This window comes from Fusarium phalaenopsidis (assembly GCF_050370095.1).
Source record: "Fusarium phalaenopsidis strain FUZ10S chromosome Unknown contig_32296, whole genome shotgun sequence".
Lineage (NCBI taxonomy): Eukaryota > Fungi > Ascomycota > Sordariomycetes > Hypocreales > Nectriaceae > Fusarium > Fusarium phalaenopsidis.
This window is the reverse complement of record NW_028145408.1, coordinates 986,559-1,002,848: the sequence shown is the minus strand read 5'-3', so window position 1 is coordinate 1,002,848 and position 16,290 is coordinate 986,559. Positions and strand designations below refer to the sequence as shown.

Genomic DNA, 16,290 nt, shown 5'->3' with positions numbered 1-16,290 from the left:
AGTTGTTGTCATTGAAGCTTGAGTGTAAGCTTCAGTTGCTCTGAAGCCACCGCCACCCGGCCTCAGGCTCATGGAGCCTTTTTAAGCAAGTGAGGTGGGACCCGACAATCAGCAGCCAAAGAGAATTCTCCGTGTTAAGTGAATGGTCCCGGCGGAAATAACTTTTCGGTGAATATGGATCCATGGTTGTGACCAAGGTGGTCAGCCGTCGGCGATGTCGAGGGCCCTACCTCTCCATCAGTAAAGGCAAGTCAAAATATAAACTTATTTTCCAAGGTTGGATGTTTTACATCAAATTACCTTTATCCTGTTTAATCTAATTCAGTTACAACAAAGTCATAGCATCTGAAAAGAGCCGGCCGTGTTGTTCTCACCATGTTTCACGCTCGGTTATCGAACCGAGAGCCTCCCCCATCATCTCATCTCAACGACCAACTGCATGCAACGCACAGATGAAATGGCAATTGCACTTTTCCCTTTGAGAGATTAGTCCACCGCATCTTCAGGCACAGATACGAGTTTCCCTGCATCACCAACAAAACGTGCCCTGGTCACATCGAATCGTACCGTCGCCCTAAACGCCCAGTCCGAGACTCAGCTCCCTCGAAACACCAGCCGTCATTGGTCGCTCGGAACGGCGGCCATGAGCTTCACCTGCATCCCCACACACCCATGTGGACTCTTTTTTGTTTCTTTCAAGACATTCAGGAACAAAGGCGCCAATTAGTTCCCGCTGCTGTTTTTGGCCCTGAATATGGGCCCATTCTTGATTTGTTTGTTGCCAAGGGTCAGGTCAGGGCGCGGCCAACATGAGGAGTTCGGATGAGGGCGGGAAATATCCAATGTTGAGGGCGGCCCTTGGCCCCCTTATAAAGGAGCCTGCCGCCCTCGAGGGATGCATGACCTTGCTGTGTTTGTTGTGATTTGCTATTTAGAGAGCCTTCAGTTCACTCGTTTTTCTTGTTTGAAGACTCATCTCCAATCATTGACTTCATCTCTATTCTGATACTATCCTTTCTTGATTACCTTCTTTCACTCACTCACTATGCCTTCAGTCAACACCCTCATCACCGCCATTGTGGCCGGCCTTGCCATTGGAGCCCATGCTGGTCCATGCAGGCCCCATGGAAGCTCCAGCTCCGTCTCAACTGCTGAAGTTGTCACGACGACATCTGCTCAGCCTTCTACCACGACCTCTGGAAATTACCCCGGCGTCTCCAGCAACTCGGAGACCAAGACAACTGGAACCACGTCCATCACCGAAGCCTCTGAGACCAAGACAACCCAGTCCGCTTCCGTTACCAGCAACTCAGTCACCGTGTCTGAGACTACAACGGATGTAGGAGCTCACGGTTCAAGCGAGTCCGAGACAGCCTCCACCACAGCAATCGAGACCACCTCTTCCACGGCAGTTGACACAACCTCCACCACTTCCAAGGTTGAAACCACCTCCGCCTCGTCTCAGGAGACTACAACCGCTCCCTCCACAACTTCTTCTACAGCCGCTCCATCTACAACCTCTTCTACAACTGCCCCCTCCTCTACCACCGCCGACGAGTCAACCACCCAGGAGACCACCACCCAGGAGACCACCACCCTCGAGACCCGTACATCTGCCGCCTCGACCACAACATCCGCTGCGCCCAGCCAAACTTCTGGCTCTAGCTGCCCTCCCGCGGCCAACCTCGTCTGCGGAAAGACCGGCTACCTCGGCGAAAACAGCTCCAGTCACCTCCTCGACCTTCAGCGGGATACTGACTTGGAGACTTGCAAGACCCAGTGCAAGGAGAATGACAACTGTGTCACCATTGGACACATCGCCGACACTAACCAGTGTGAGCTGTATGATGCTTCGCCGGCTACGCTCGAGTTGAACGAGGACCCGAACTCTTGGTACGCCGTCTACGAAGCTTGCTGTTTCGAGTAACATCCACGGTTGCTGGAAGGAGTCTGCATGGAGAGTTGATATCGTGACTGTATACCCACTGGCGTTGGAGCCTCTTACATTACAACTTGTTCAAAGAAAGGGGGGATTGGAAAATAGTCTTTGGTGGAGATAACCGTGTACTAATCAGTAATCTCATAGTGTAGTATCTTAGTTTTACATATCTCGTTTCAAATGGTATCTCGAGGCCTCGTTCTTCATGTCTCATCTATATCGCTTTGGGGCGTCGAATGAGTCTATGGGGTCCGCTGAACAAAGACCATGAGCCCGGATAAACACGCTTGAGTCCTGACCGTTTCCTGTGTAACAATCGTATCCCCTTTTTTTCTTTTTTTCTTTTGACATTAACCCTCTCACGCACCGTTGGGCTGAGCGCCGTCGGCCACAGACAGCTCCTCAACCTTTTTTGTCACTCCATCCTGCTGGGCATCGGCTCCTCCCTTGGCTCCAGGGAACCGGGTGCCTCTGTTCTTCACCTTCTTCTCCTTCTTAGCTGGTGGGGGGTACGCCTTCAACGTCACCTCCTGCCATTCTTCGGACGCCTGGAAATCGGCCTGGATGGGCGTCATGATATCGATAAGACCCTGAGTCACGGTGGCCTTGAGCATCTGAGGTGTCAACTATAGAGCGTGATTAGTGACATTCTCAACAAGTGGGCGTGGTCAAGCCATACCACATCGTTCTCGTAGTCCTCCTGTATCTGCTTGATGTTGGTGTAGACCAGGGGCTCGGCGTCGCGCCTCTCAAACTTGACCTCCCGTACACCATTCTTCAGACCCGAACCTGGGAGCAGAACGTACTCCACGAGGGCCAGCACGCCGTTGCCTTCGACCACCTTAGGGACGCACTCCGCTTTCCGAATCTTCTTAGCCACGGCTTCGGGGGAATCCAGAAGATCGATCTTGCTGTCTGCGAAAAGTTAGAAGCTTCAACTCAAGTCACAGTGAGTCACGCACTCTCATCACTCGAACTCATCTTGCTGCCGTTCAGACCAGCGACCATGGGGTTGAGAAGATGCGCTCTCTGCAACAATTGTTAGCATATGTCCAGAATCCAAGCTCAGAATCAATATTCGCCTGTCGGTATCCGAGCTTGGGCAGCCACTCCTTAGCCGCCGTAAACAGCTTCCGCTGGTCAACGCCACCGAATTGAGCATCACAATCCAGGTACTGCTCGTCCAGCACCTGCAGAATGGGGTAGATGAGACCGCTCAGAGGAGCATTAGAAGTCTGCTTCACGACCTCGGCACCCGCCTTCTTGGCGTCATGCTCCGACACGAGTGCGGTCAGCTTGTAGACGTCCATGGTGTAATCCGAGCTAGTCTGGTAAGAGCTGCCGAGGACGAATCGCAGCTTGTCGATAGGGACACCAACAGCCTTGAGCATAGAGGTGATGACGAATCGGTAGTAGTTGGCGCGCTGTGCAACGAGCTCGAGCGGGGCCTTGAGGTTGTCGAGGAAGCCGTGGACGTCGGCAAGGAGGATGGTCACATCGCAGCCGGCGGCAAGAAACTGGGCAATCTTCATGGCGGGCACGAGGTAGCCGCAGTGAGGTCGACCAGTGGTAGCGGTGCCCCAGTAGATCTTGGGGTGCCGTCCCTCAGCCATGATGGACTCGATGATTTCGGGGTTGAGGACCTCGGCAAGGTTCTCTCGGATGAGGCCGAGCCTCTCTTCGATCGATAGGGCCGTCATCGTTTACTGCGCAGTTGGGTTGATGTTGGAGGGAGAAGGAATTGTAGGCCGAGAAGGGCTTTTAATGGTGTTGCGCCTACTGCTCCTGCCGTTTGACTCACGCACAGTCGAGGTGGGCAGGTACATTGGTACCCCGCCAAAACCTGAAGGTGCAGTGAATCGGACTCCCCGCCGGAATGGAGGCTCAGTTTTTCCGCCACCAAACGGTGAGGGTGGGAAGAGGCCATCAGCATGTCCTCCTCGAAGGATCAACAAATACCTCCCTAGGTACCTAAGGAAATATAAATACTATAGGAGTCTCTTAAAATCATTATGATGATTTTTGCTCTTATTCAACTCTTCTTACGTACATCTCATCATAACCCTCATAGCCTCTGGCTGAATTGGCTCTCGATCCGCTGCTCTCCATGCCTCCGATCCCTATGACTGTCTGTGGCTGGTGGCTTCAATTGAACAGCCGCCATGATGAATTGCGCAGTCTGTTTAGAATTTGGGGAAGAGACCTGGAGGTCAGACCGCGTCCGTGGACTTTGGTACCCCGCCAAAATGAGCTGACACCCTGTCGGAATGGAGGCTCAATATTTCCGTCAAAACGGTGAGCGTCAGGGGATGACAAGGCCATTCCCTCCGTTTTCGGCTCCGTTTGGCAGGAGCTCGGGCTGTGCACAAACTTTGTGCAATGCCCGTGGCTGGTGACAACCCCTGAACGGCTCCTCCGAAAGTCCGAAGGTCCGAAAGTCCGCAAGTGCGAGAGGGCAAGTTGCACTGTGAAGGCAGGCAGTCCAACTCGTCAGTCTTAACCAGCCTCTGAGAGAACGTGTCTGAACAACCTATGCTATTAGGAGTAAGATCACATATTCTCAAGCGATATTCCGAGATCTATCTCCGTTGAATAGTGATATCAAGTATTACTCCATCACTAAAGGCGGACTTTAGATCGAGTTGCACACATTTGTCAGCGTGTTCCGTCTCATCCCTGTCTCGTATCTATCGTCGTTCAAGACTCCAGATCCAACACACGACAACTCCATCTACTATATCGTTCATCTCCCACTATCGTCCATCCTTTGCGTTTTTCTTCATTTTCATTTGCTCTTTTAACTCCATTATGGGTCGGCAAGAACCCCTCCTTCCTTTTAACAAGACAAGACCATCTCGGACAAGGGGTCCGAGCAGGCCGGTCAAGGGAGGATTGCTCCAGCAGCTTCACAACCATCAGCATCATGAGCCCCCCGCGACACCAAAGTTGACGCCACGGAAAGCTATCCTGGCTATTTTCCTAGCACTTCTTGGGCTCAGTTTATTGCATCGACCAGTCAGTAATCGTTACGGCGGAGTTCCTCGCTATGGTAACGGCCTAAGAACGCCCGAGCAGCGGGCCCGACATATTCTCACGACTACGCCATTGATTGGTAAGGCACAAGCACCCGATGCTACAAGCGTTCTCCGGGCAAAGGTGTGGATTTCAGTTGCTAACGAAAACCTCATCAGATGGACATGTCGACTTTCCCATGTTGATACGCTACTTCTATGGTAACCGCATCTACGAGGAGAACTTCACTCAGCCCTTTGTGGAAGGCGGCCTCCCTGGTCATGTAGACCTTCATCGTCTTCGCCAGGGCCAGAGTGGCGGTGCCTTCTGGAGTCTCTTCGCTCCTTGCCCAGAGAACGGCTCCGACTTTTCTGATGAGAACTACGCCCCCAGTAAGTTTGATTGTCCACGCTGACTCCCGAATGCTAATTACCCCATAGGCGTTCAGTTCACCCTAGACCAGATTGATGTCATGACAAGGCTGCAGGCAGCCTATCCTGACCATTTCTCTCAGAAGGTTGACAGCTCCAACGCGTATGAAGCTTTCAAGCAGGGCAAACTGATCTCACCCCTCGGCATTGAAGGTTTGCATCAGATTGGGAACTCGGCGGCCAACCTTCGCAAGTTTCATGAGCTCGGCGTGCGCTACGCCACCTTGACTCACAACTGCCACAACAAGTTCGCCGATGCCGCTATCCTAGAGAACCCTACGCGCAAGGCTGAGCCTCTGTGGGGAGGTGTGAGTCCTCTAGGACGCCGTCTTATTCACGAGATGAACCGTATTGGCATGATTATCGACATCTCTCACGTCAGGTCGGTTCACCTTTTCCCGAGATAATAAGTACTATTCTAACTAATCACTTGTAGTGAGGATACCATGCTGGATGTTCTGGGCAACGGCGATGACTGGGCTGGCTCCGAAGCCCCTGTGATCTTCTCCCACAGTTCGGCATGGAGCATCTGCCCTCATCCACGGAACGTCAAGGACAACGTCCTTGAACTCGTCAAGAAGCGCAACTCCCTTGTCATGGTCAACATCGCCCCTGATTTCATTTCCTGCGTCGAGAGCGACAACCCCAATGGACTGCCCGACTTCTTCCCTCAGAACTCAACCATTGAACACGCAGCTCAGCACATCTTCTACATCGGGAACCTTATTGGCTTCGATCATGTTGGCATCGGTACTGACTTTGATGGCATTCCGAGCGTGCCCCAGGGTCTGGAGGACGTGACCAAGTATCCCGATCTTATCGCTGAGCTTCTGAAGCTGGGTGTCAGCAATGTCGATGCTGCCAAGGTTGTCGGTGGTAATCTCCTGCGAGTGTGGAAGGAGGTAGATGAGGTCGCTGCTCGCCTGCAGTCCAAGGGGGAACTGCCTCTGGAGGATGTCTTGCCCGGGCTGAAGTTTTCAGACGTGCTCGAGGCTACTTTCGAGACCGTGTAGAGTACTTGTAGCGCCCGAAACATGGCGATCTACGGTCTCATTTCATCTGATCGTACACTGTATATACAAGTCTTGTACAGCAAGGAGATCTTCTTGCTCGCATTTCCTTCTGGAGGTTGACATTCCCATTGATGGCCTTTCCAAATGCGCCGAGATAGGTCCTCATCATGTTGACAGTCCACCTCTTAATCAAACTCCAAGTGACCATGCAGGTCATGACAAAATCGGCCAATCTGCAGGTGAAATGCTTAACCCCTCCGCTCGACTCTGTTGAGCCTGTTGGCTGTCGTCGTCTGTGTCCTCGTCCTCTGGCCACGCACAGGAAGACCCATTGCGTGACGTCTACCACGGTACGAACCCATATCCTTTAGTCGTCGAATGTTCTCCTGCACCAGTCGTCGGGCGTCGGTTTCGATGGTCATTTGTGATAACTCGGCCGTGAGGGAGGTGACGGTTCTCGGGGCGAGAGAGCCGACCTTAGCGAGCTTGTGGATGGAGTACTTGGCCATGATGCGAGCAGAGGTCGTGGGCCCAAGAGCGTAAAACGACTCGAGGGCTTTCTATTCGGGGGAGAGTGTGAGAATTGAGGTCGTCGGATCGCGGGATGTAGGCTAGACACTTACCTTGACCAGCTTCTGCTCGCCGAAGTTGACGCCTAGAATGAAAACCTGGATCAGTTGTCAGTATCTATCACTGTCATATAAGAAGCAATTGGCGCAAACGTACCATTGTGACGGCTTGTCGTGGGTATCACAGTCGCATGCCTCGATCTCGGACCTGACGTGCAATTGGAAAAAGATGTACCATTCGGCGAAACCGGGGCTAATCCTCCGTGGTGGAGGGGTACGTACAGGTACCAGCGTTGCAGCAGGCGCTGGAGCTCCAACAGCCGTGAACTGCAGCGTTCCAGCGGGCCAAGGTGAAGGAAAAGGACAAAGCGGTGAGACAAGTAGACATAAAGACGCAATCATTTCAATTGCCAATCAATCAACAGACTGATCATATTTTAACATCAACCTGCTCTCTTACCGCATCTTTTTCACACCCTTGACGCTGATGAAACGCCCTGGAACTTGAGCTCCCCACTCCGGCCATTGCTGTCGACTCCCCGCCACTCGCATGCCCCCAATTGCGCCAGCTCCTCCCCCGGTCAAGTTGGTAAGCCATCTACGGTATAAGTGTCCCCTACTCCAGCTCCCCTCGTCCTGTTTCCTTGCACCATCACCATCATCAACTTGTCAGCTGCTTCACAGACAGTCGGCAACAAGACGATACACAATGTTCAATCTTCGTCGCTTCTTCGCGTCGGCCCTCGTCTTCGGGCTCGGCCTCGTGCTGCTCGCCCAGACGGCCGAGGCTGCCAAGGGTCCCAAGATCACCCACAAGGTCTACTTCGACATCCAGCAGGGTGACCAGAACCTCGGTCGCATCGTCATGGGTCTCTACGGCAAGACTGTCCCTGAGACCGCTGAGAACTTCCGCGCTCTTGCCACTGGCGAGAAGGGCTTTGGCTATGAGGGCTCCGTCTTCCACCGTGTCATCCCCAGCTTCATGATCCAGGGTGGTGACTTCACCAAGGGCGACGGAACTGGCGGCAAGTCGAGTATGTTTTGACACTCTGTAGCTTTCACAAGTCCATTGGCTAACATACCTTCCAGTCTACGGCGACCGCTTCAAGGACGAGAACTTCAAGCTCAAGCACTCCAAGAAGGGTCTCCTCTCCATGGCTAACGCCGGTCGCGACACCAACGGTTCCCAGTTCTTCATCACCACCGTCGTCACTTCGTAAGCGCCATTCTCTCTGCCGAATCCTCGAATCAGACAAAGACTAACAAGACGATCACAGGTGGCTCGATGGCAAGCACGTCGTCTTCGGCGAGGTCCTCGAGGGCTACGACGTCGTCGAGAAGATCGAGAAGACCAAGACCGGCGCAGGCGACCGACCCGTCGAGGCGGTCAAGATTCTCAAGAGCGGCGAGCTCGAGGTCCCCCCTGAAGGTATTCACGTCGAGCTCTAAAGAGGCAACGCAACGCCCTGCATTGTTCGTTGCCTTGTCCACATGCCCTCATGCCGTGGCCGGATGTGCTGATACGTAGCTCTTTCGCCCGCCGCGCATAGACCTCTTTGGCGCCGCCGAGTTCGCCCCGGAAGATGAAGGGTGGTCTACTCTGCAAAAGGGTGGCCTTTTTGCCCTCGTGGCAGGCGTCCTCCTCGTCGGTCTCCGTGCTGCCCGACGATCTCGACTTTAGGTAAATCAGACTTGTGTCGCAGCGACAAGACAATATAAGACCGGCGTATCTTGGAACCTTACATATTTCGTCCCTACAGGTCCTTACCAATCTTGGCGGATAAATGTGTGATCTTGTTAAGCTTTATCCTCCATTCCAAAACAAACTTACTCGTACTCCAACAATTTCCAATTCTTGTAAAGATGTTCATTGTAGTCGTTGCCAAGTTCTTCTGCTTGGCTGCCCACGAAGCCAACACCCCTGTCACGTGGGGCTTACGACTCAACGCTCCCCCGCCATAGAAAAAAAAAGTTGTAAGTTCAAGACACAACAAATTGGAGCCTCACTATCCCGTCGACACTGTTTCACTGTGTACTCAATATCATTCATCTTGCTCTCTTGAAAAATGAAGGTCCTCAGCCTCAACTTCCTCACTTGCGCCGTCAAGGCCTGCAAGTCCTCGTCCGACTCATACCCCCTCCATCCCAAGGACGCCGAACTCGTCCAGGATGAGATTGAGCTGAACCCCCAGATGCTTCTCAACGTGCTGCCCCGTCTTGACTGGGCTGCGCTCCGAGTAACGGCTTCAGAGGTGAGTTTTCAAACACTAAACCGAAACAGGAGGAGAGAGTGAAACGATTGGGGGCACTCTGTCGCATTGATATTGGAAACGTTCCCTGACTTGTTGTGTTACAGCTTGGTTTCCCTCAACTCCCTGAGCAGGCCCCCACGGCTGAGGAGCTTCAGGCGGATGAGAAGACGCTCAAGGATCTGCACCACTTGCTCCTTGAGACACAAATGTCTGAGGGCAAGCTTGTGTGCGGAAACTGTGGACACGAGTACGCTGTCAAGGAGGGCATCGCCAACTTCCTCCTGCCCAGCCACTTGGTATAGAGATGGGTTTTCTGGATAGCCAGCAACAAGGAGAGGGTTTCGAAAAAGAGGCGTCAGCGAGGCCAACGACTACGGGATTACGCCATGAGCATGAGGGAGACTATTCATGACGTACAGATGGGGGATGGATGCATAGACCAGGGACCGGAGTTTGGCGTTGAATTCTCTCTATTACAGCTCTCAAACAGCATTTCGGGAAAAAAGCATTCAATAAAAATCCGAGGTCGAGGCCCGCGATTTGAATCCCTCCCGTCCCTCCATATCATGTCTACACTGGATGCTCGCAACATGCCGATAACTGATTCCTCCCGTCAAGTCGCACCAAACGAAACCCAAACTCCGTAATCTGATATACAAATACCATGCCGCTTGCGGCAGTGATACTAACGACAGAATCCACCGAGCAAGCACATGTAGCTTACTGCTGCTTCTTCTGGGCGGCAGGACCCATGTCCTTCTCAAAGGCGCCATAGGACACCTCGAGGCTGGCGAGGGCTCTCAAGCCAACGCCGAGGATGGAGAACAGGACAATGGCAGTGACAAGAGCCATGAAGATACCTAAGAATGGAGTCAGTACGATGTTTAAGACTAGACTAGAATGCATTGATGTTGGACTCACCAGGAGTGAAGAACTGGTACTTCTGGAACAGAGGACGGTTGTCCCACTCGGTCTCGTTATCAGCTCGTCGCTGGAAACCGTCCGTGACATCTCTCTTGACATCCATGCGCACAGGCTCGACAAACTCGGACTCGTAGATGGTCTTCTCAGCAGAGGAAGCCGACTTCTTGGAAGGGCGAGGAGTGCCGACGAACACGACGGTGTGGGATCCCTTCTCAATCAGGCTCTTGGCCTGCTGCCACAGATCGACGTTGTCTAAATTTCCATCAGCATGCGCTCTTATGGGATGGCATACAAAAGGCACTCACCACGGCGCTCCGGGTCATTGTCCAAGGACTTGAGCTCGACAACCTGGAACACAGCATCCTTTCCTTGCTGAGAGCACGCCGTAGAGACATAATCTTCAATATCCTTCTTGTTGATTGACTCGCCCACAACCTCGGGGACGATGAATTTGCCATGGATATCCTTGCTCTCCATCTCGAGATGCAGGTAAGGCATCGTTTGCGGTTGGCGGAGGTCAGCAGCATTGACATCCTTGTGGATGACCAAGAGGTAGTTGTCGGTGGGACATGTCGAAAGGATATCGTTGACCTGTTCGATAGCCTGGGATCGCGTTTGGACTTGGTTGGAGCTCGGGGCGTCGGGGAACCTGAAATCATCATCATCGTTAATAGGGAGCTCTTCAAGCTTGGAAACGGGACACGGGGGGATGATGGCGCGTCATACTCGGAGGTGGAAAACATGACAAGGGGCCATGAGTCGGAGAAGGCGGTCGCAGAGCCGGCAAGCGCCAGCGCGCTGGTGAGAATTTGGAGACGCATCGCTGATAGTGTTACTGGATCTTGGACGTCGTGTCTGCCTGTCAATTCCAGCTTGTGATGGGATGCTGCCAGACATGGGAGAGCTGATGCAGCAACAACCACCTTACGTAACCGCCTCAGTACCTGCAGCGCCCCGTTTTGTGCACACCTCGGTGAAGGACCCTTGTAAAGCCAGAGCCACCTCGAAAGTTTGCGACTGGTAGTGGATTTTCCAGATGCTGCAGACCAATCATCCAACCAAACAGTCCATCCGATATTGCTCTTGTTAACTCGACAGCTTCAGGGCTTGTCAAAAGAGCTAATTCAACCATGTTCGCTAAGCCAAGACCCAAGAAGAGTCTTCTACCACCCCCATCGAAGAAGCGAAAATCGACATCCGCCGTCGAAGAAGTCAGTTTTGACAACGATGCGCGCCATGAATACCTGACGGGATTCCACAAGCGAAAGCAGCAGCGGATTAAGAATGCCCAGGAGGAGGCTGCCAAGAGGGCTCGCCAAGAAAAGATTGAGATGCGGAAGCAGGTACGTCTAGCTGGCACTCCTTACAATGGATGCCCGTGATGGATCCTAACCTGTGCTACTAGATCCGAGAGGAACGCCGCCGCGAGGTCGAACAGCACGTGGAAACTGTGAACCGAATGCTACAGGAGTCAGAAGCCGCCGGAGCGATCGAGCAGGGATCGGACGACGCCTCTGACGAGTGGGACGGCTTTCCTGATCAACCCAACCTCGACATTGTGGACCACGAGGAAGAGTACATTGACGAGGATCGTTACACGACGGTTACCGTCGAGTCTGTATCAGTGACAAGAGATGGACTGCATAAGCCAAAGGTGGACGAAAGCGAGGACGAGGACGACAACAAGGAAGAGGCCAAGGACACACCCGACAGCAAAGCGGCAAAGTCACGACAGGAGAAGCCAAAGAAGAAAAAGAAGAAGTTCCGCTATGAGTCCAAATTCGATAGAGAGTTGACGAGCATCAAGCACAGGATCAAGAGCAAAAGGAGGGAATAAATAAGGTCTCCAGCCGAGGAAAAGGGAGCAACCGGAGGACCACGAGGACAAGCATTTACAAAGATACCCTTGAGAAAAGCCAGCTTCAACCAGCTAGTAGAAACGTAATATGCGGCAGCTGCTCCATTCGCTCATCTGGCAACACTTTGAAAACCATACAACCAAGACAACCGCCGGGCGGGTAGGCCACAGACACAGCTGTCCCGGGACATGCTAACAACCATATCTTGCATCCGGCACCTATGTATCGAGGTCGAGAGTCGCTTAGATGTTGCCAATCTCGTTCTGGAGGTCCTCCAGGTCCTTCTGGAGAGCAGCGTGCTTCTTGGCCATCTCCTCGTACTTGGTCTCCCACTGGTCACGCTCGTTCTCGAGGGCTTGCACCTTGCGCTCAAAGTGTCCAGCCTTGACGTCGGTCTGTCGGAGCCTAAAAGGGGTAGTCTGTTAGCGTACAGCCATCCAACAGGGACCGAAATTGAAGGTGTCCGAAATGGCGGTGGGGAGGGACAGCTCGCCAAAAGGGCTGACGTACTTCTCGTTGGCCTCACGGAGCGTCTTGTCGGCATCCTCGGCCTCCTCCTCAAGGAGCTGCAGCCTTCGCTGGAGAGTCTCGTTCTGGGTGCCGTGCTGCTGGCCCTCATCGGCGGCCTTCTTGAAGTCCTTGACAGCGTTCTCGAGCTTCTCGACCTCACCCTCGAGCAGGTTGTTCTTGTGCTGCAGCGAGGTGATTTCCTGCTCCTTGGACAGGTTCTCCTGCTCGAGCACCTTGACCTTGGCCTTGAGTTCCTCGACCTGGGAAGTGGCCTCGTCGGCCTCCAGGCGGAGCTGGTTCATTTTCTATCCACCATCGCCATATTAGCATGGGGCGACGATAGTTTACCCCTCCACAGTGGCCTTGGGGAATTATGGCGGGGTAGCAGAGGGAGCTTGGGTGACAAACCTCCTTGATGCGGTCCATTTCGATGAGCTGGGGCGGTTTCGATTCGGGCGAAGAAAAGGGAGGAGGAAGCCTGGTGATGGAGTCAAAAAGCGCGTTGTTCGGGTGTAAGATGAAGTGGTCAAGATTCAGGAAAGGGGAGAAGTGATGCCCCTCTATAACTGCCTTCCAGGCGGTGGATGCCGCGATACGTACCTAGCGAGCCCAGCCTCATTGGTTTGTGGCGGTCACTGGCCTGTGGCGCTCACATGCTTGCGCCTTCCAATTTTAGGTTGCAGCATACGGTTGCCCGGCCAGCCACCACCGGCCAACAAAACATCCTGGCATTAGACCCAGCTGCCTGGGGGAAAGGGGCCTATTTCCTGCCCAACTAATCACCTCTTGAATTGCAACAGATGACGAAGACATCATCAGCCTAGCTGCCTACTCCAAAAGAAACATTTTCGAATATTTGGTTCGTTCATTGTAGCCATCATGTTGGCGGCGCATCGCGACCAAGAGAACCTGGTTCACAGCCAGCAAGTTCCCACCAAGCAGCAACACAAGACCCCGGGCGCCCGATATCCCAAGACGCCATCTCGGTTTGCTCAGCACGATGAGAACGCGCCCACCGCTTTTACCGGCAAGACTGTGCTTGGAGGAGCAAAGACCTTTCTTGGAAATGATAAGACTCTAACCAAGGGCCATGGGGCTCAACAGGCCATGGTGACTCCCATGGGTATGGGCATATTTCCAAAGAAAACAAAGACCAATTGGCTAATTGAAAACACTTCAACAGGAACTCGAAGCAGAGCTCCCCTTGGCAACAAAACCACCAATGCCAAAGCTAAGAATGGGCAGGCGGGCGGTGTCAAGGACATTGTCAAAGAGATCGAGAAGACGCAGCTCAAGCCAACAGCTCAGAAGCCCAAACCCCGACCAGTCGACCTGGCACCGCTCGAGATCAGAGTGAAGGAAGAACAAAAGGCGATTGAGCAAGAGGAAGAGGAGCCTGAATACGCCCCACCAAAGCCCAAGGACTTGCCTTACGAGTCTGATGTCTTTCCCAAGGACCTCCTGACTCTTGAGGGCCTCAAGAAGGAGAACCTTCTCAAGGGTTATTATCAGCATTTCTACAACCCTGTGGATGATCAGGGTGTTTCTCGCCAGGACAGGGAATTCGAAGCGGCCTTGAAAAAGGTGGCAACGAAGGCCGAGGAAAGAAACAAGCAGGAGATTGATGCTCTCACTTGGAACATCGACGACCTTTCGGAGACTGAGGACCATGCCAAGTCAGCGGTAACCAAGAACGCAGCCGCCAGGGTTTCGGGCCAAAAAAGAACGGGCATTCGATCCAAGCAACCTTCTAGCCTTGCCTCGAGACGCGCTGCGTCGGCACTGTCGATTCACTCAGACACTAGCAGTAACACCAAGGTCCCGACTGTTGCACGAACGACGAAGGCTAGGAAGCCTCTCAGCTCCCTGATTCAGGGCAGAAAGACCACTCGTGCCGTCGCTCCTACGAAGGCCTCGCATGCCGATAGCGCCACTGCACAGGCTGCCTCAAGAACTACCATCGGCTACAACCGAGGCCGATCTGCCTCATCCATGATTCAAGCCCAATCTCGTGGAGCTGGTACGACAGTCAGGCCTCAGCGTTCGGTCAAGCCCGTGGAGACACTCGACTCCATCCAGTCTGATGCGACGATCACACCGGCTCGCCTTCGCCAGGCGGCGTTAAAGAAGCAAGAGAGCCAGCCTCGCCCTCAGTTCATGTCCATCTTTGATGAGGACAGCGAAGGCGACGACCTCGGGCCATTGAGTCAGCCTCTGGTGCTTTCCGACGACGAAGACGAGTTTGAATTGAAGCTGAACTTTTGAGATTGAGAGCGGAACAGTCTGTACGATTAGGGAATATGCGGCGTTGGGAAGGGATCTCGTCAGTGCTTGACGCTCAGTTCATGGGAAGGCGTTTGGGGTATTCTTTATGAACAAGTCTCTGGGTCGCTTGACTTGGAGACGAAAAGCCAGGACCTTTGTGATTCTGGACAGATACAGTTGGCGAGTGCCAATCTGAATGACTTTGATTGATGACAGGTGTCGTTTGGTGTGTTATCAAAATAGAATTTGCTTTCCAAACAGTCCAGAGCATCATTTCACCGAGGTGTTGTTGACTGGCTGCCTACTTAGGTAGGTACCTGAGTAAACAGACAAGCGATCCCCAGTTCCTTGGTACTCCACTATGATGACATCGGAGTGACTGATCATGGGGAACCAAACAAACAAAAGGGCTCGATAAATGCCATTTTTGGACTATTCTTTCGTCTGCTTTAAGCTGGCGTTCTCTGTTTGAACCCAATCTTCACAACCAATATGAGGAGCGCTCTCGTTTCCAGTGTGTCAGGTCTGGCCCCCTTTGTGGGCTCTGGAATACTTGGACAAAGAGGTGGCCATGTGTTTGATGCATGATGACTGGCTCCCCATGGTGGATGAAAAATGCCGGGATGGCCCACTAGCATAATAGCTCGGCTACGTTGAATTCCAGGGGGTATCAATTTTAAGATGGCCGTGGGATCTTGAAAGCGATATTTCCCTCTTTTTCGAGAAATGATGGGCCATTCAAAGTATGGTACCACGTAGAGTTGTAGCAGGCATGGAAGGTCGGCGCTATTTGAGTACCCCATGGGTTCTTTCCACTGTCATGCCAGTGTGAAGCCCAGAAATGGGTAATAAAACAAACGCCACATGCTCTGTTGGACAAAGAAGGAGACTCTAGTTCGTTTGTCCCCCATCGGCGTGTGGCTGTTTGCATCATCTCATGCAGTCAAGGAAAGCGGGCAAGTGATCTGATGCGCATCAGAAGCTGGACGCCACGTTTGTCGAGGGGAGGCGCGGTAGCGGGACTTGGGACGCGTTAATGAGCACAACCTTGCCCCGTCAACCGTGTATTTTCCTGCCGACCCTCTCCAATCAGCGACAGCACAAGTCGCTCAAGCCACCCCAAGATCACTCACAGTGTGGCTGGTGGGACCTTCATTACCGCTCCGTCCAGAGGCTCCTGCTCCTGCATCCCTGAACCCAAAAGTCAAAGCCCAGAACCAGCCAGGCCCAGTCAATCGTCAACTTTCTTGGTCGTCAGCCATTTTTTCCTCCTCCCGCAACCAATTCTCCTCGTCTTGCTCCACGACTTGGACATTGATACCGGCCATCGCAATCGACACCACTACGCGCTTCGCTTCCTCTTCTCGACAAGGCGTCGGACCCTCTGGCTCTGGCGACTTTTTTCTCCTTACCGCCGCAGGACCTTGCTTGCTGTGCTGCGCTGGTGGATGACGCCGCTCCGCCGCCCTCTGCCACAATTCCACCTGCAACGTCGCTCGGTCGCGTGAAGGCTCCT

The 16,290-nt window shown here is 53.2% G+C and overlaps 10 protein-coding genes across 10 annotated transcripts; 6 read left to right on the top strand and 4 right to left on the bottom strand.

Annotated features, from left to right (window-relative positions):
• Positions 1–1,045: 1,045 nt before the first annotated feature.
• Positions 1,046–1,927, top strand: LRP88_05896 (uncharacterized protein; the record flags this gene model as incomplete). Its single annotated transcript, XM_083242439.1, has 1 exon — positions 1,046–1,927. One exon carries the CDS (start codon positions 1,046–1,048, stop codon positions 1,925–1,927), a length of 882 nt encoding a protein of 293 aa, XP_083101375.1.
• Positions 1,928–2,298: 371 nt separating this feature from the next.
• On the bottom strand, positions 2,299–3,639 carry LRP88_05895 (tyrosine--tRNA ligase TYS1; the record flags this gene model as incomplete). The annotated part of the gene is made up of 5 exons (XM_083242438.1): positions 2,299–2,565; positions 2,619–2,728; positions 2,794–2,846; positions 2,898–2,968; positions 3,022–3,639. The coding sequence occupies 5 exons, from the start codon at positions 3,637–3,639 to the stop codon at positions 2,299–2,301; spliced, it is 1,119 nt and encodes a 372-aa protein (XP_083101374.1).
• A 1,511-nt stretch (positions 3,640–5,150) lies between these two features.
• On the top strand, positions 5,151–6,395 carry LRP88_05894 (membrane dipeptidase-domain-containing protein; the record flags this gene model as incomplete). Its single annotated transcript, XM_083242437.1, has 3 exons — positions 5,151–5,343; positions 5,392–5,764; positions 5,819–6,395. The coding sequence occupies 3 exons, from the start codon at positions 5,151–5,153 to the stop codon at positions 6,393–6,395; spliced, it is 1,143 nt and encodes a 380-aa protein (XP_083101373.1).
• Positions 6,396–6,643: 248 nt separating this feature from the next.
• LRP88_05893 (mitochondrial 37S ribosomal protein uS13m) lies at positions 6,644–7,124 on the bottom strand (the record flags this gene model as incomplete). Its single annotated transcript, XM_083242436.1, has 3 exons — positions 6,644–6,955; positions 7,019–7,063; positions 7,122–7,124. The coding sequence occupies 3 exons, from the start codon at positions 7,122–7,124 to the stop codon at positions 6,644–6,646; spliced, it is 360 nt and encodes a 119-aa protein (XP_083101372.1).
• A 549-nt stretch (positions 7,125–7,673) lies between these two features.
• Positions 7,674–8,413, top strand: LRP88_05892 (cyclophilin-like domain-containing protein; the record flags this gene model as incomplete). Its single annotated transcript, XM_083242435.1, has 3 exons — positions 7,674–7,998; positions 8,054–8,180; positions 8,242–8,413. 3 exons carry the CDS (start codon positions 7,674–7,676, stop codon positions 8,411–8,413), a joined length of 624 nt encoding a protein of 207 aa, XP_083101371.1.
• A 617-nt stretch (positions 8,414–9,030) lies between these two features.
• On the top strand, positions 9,031–9,518 carry LRP88_05891 (RNA methylation protein TRM112; the record flags this gene model as incomplete). The annotated part of the gene is made up of 2 exons (XM_083242434.1): positions 9,031–9,216; positions 9,321–9,518. 2 exons carry the CDS (start codon positions 9,031–9,033, stop codon positions 9,516–9,518), a joined length of 384 nt encoding a protein of 127 aa, XP_083101370.1.
• Positions 9,519–9,936: 418 nt separating this feature from the next.
• LRP88_05890 (Ac45/VOA1 transmembrane domain-containing protein) lies at positions 9,937–10,961 on the bottom strand (the record flags this gene model as incomplete). The annotated part of the gene is made up of 4 exons (XM_083242433.1): positions 9,937–10,076; positions 10,138–10,392; positions 10,446–10,789; positions 10,837–10,961. The coding sequence occupies 4 exons, from the start codon at positions 10,959–10,961 to the stop codon at positions 9,937–9,939; spliced, it is 864 nt and encodes a 287-aa protein (XP_083101369.1).
• Positions 10,962–11,270: 309 nt separating this feature from the next.
• LRP88_05889 (rRNA-processing protein RRP17) lies at positions 11,271–11,977 on the top strand (the record flags this gene model as incomplete). Its single annotated transcript, XM_083242432.1, has 2 exons — positions 11,271–11,483; positions 11,546–11,977. 2 exons carry the CDS (start codon positions 11,271–11,273, stop codon positions 11,975–11,977), a joined length of 645 nt encoding a protein of 214 aa, XP_083101368.1.
• A 264-nt stretch (positions 11,978–12,241) lies between these two features.
• On the bottom strand, positions 12,242–12,935 carry LRP88_05888 (tropomyosin; the record flags this gene model as incomplete). The annotated part of the gene is made up of 3 exons (XM_083242431.1): positions 12,242–12,404; positions 12,510–12,814; positions 12,918–12,935. 3 exons carry the CDS (start codon positions 12,933–12,935, stop codon positions 12,242–12,244), a joined length of 486 nt encoding a protein of 161 aa, XP_083101367.1.
• A 453-nt stretch (positions 12,936–13,388) lies between these two features.
• Positions 13,389–14,774, top strand: LRP88_05887 (uncharacterized protein; the record flags this gene model as incomplete). The annotated part of the gene is made up of 2 exons (XM_083242430.1): positions 13,389–13,632; positions 13,693–14,774. 2 exons carry the CDS (start codon positions 13,389–13,391, stop codon positions 14,772–14,774), a joined length of 1,326 nt encoding a protein of 441 aa, XP_083101366.1.
• Positions 14,775–16,290: the final 1,516 nt, after the last annotated feature.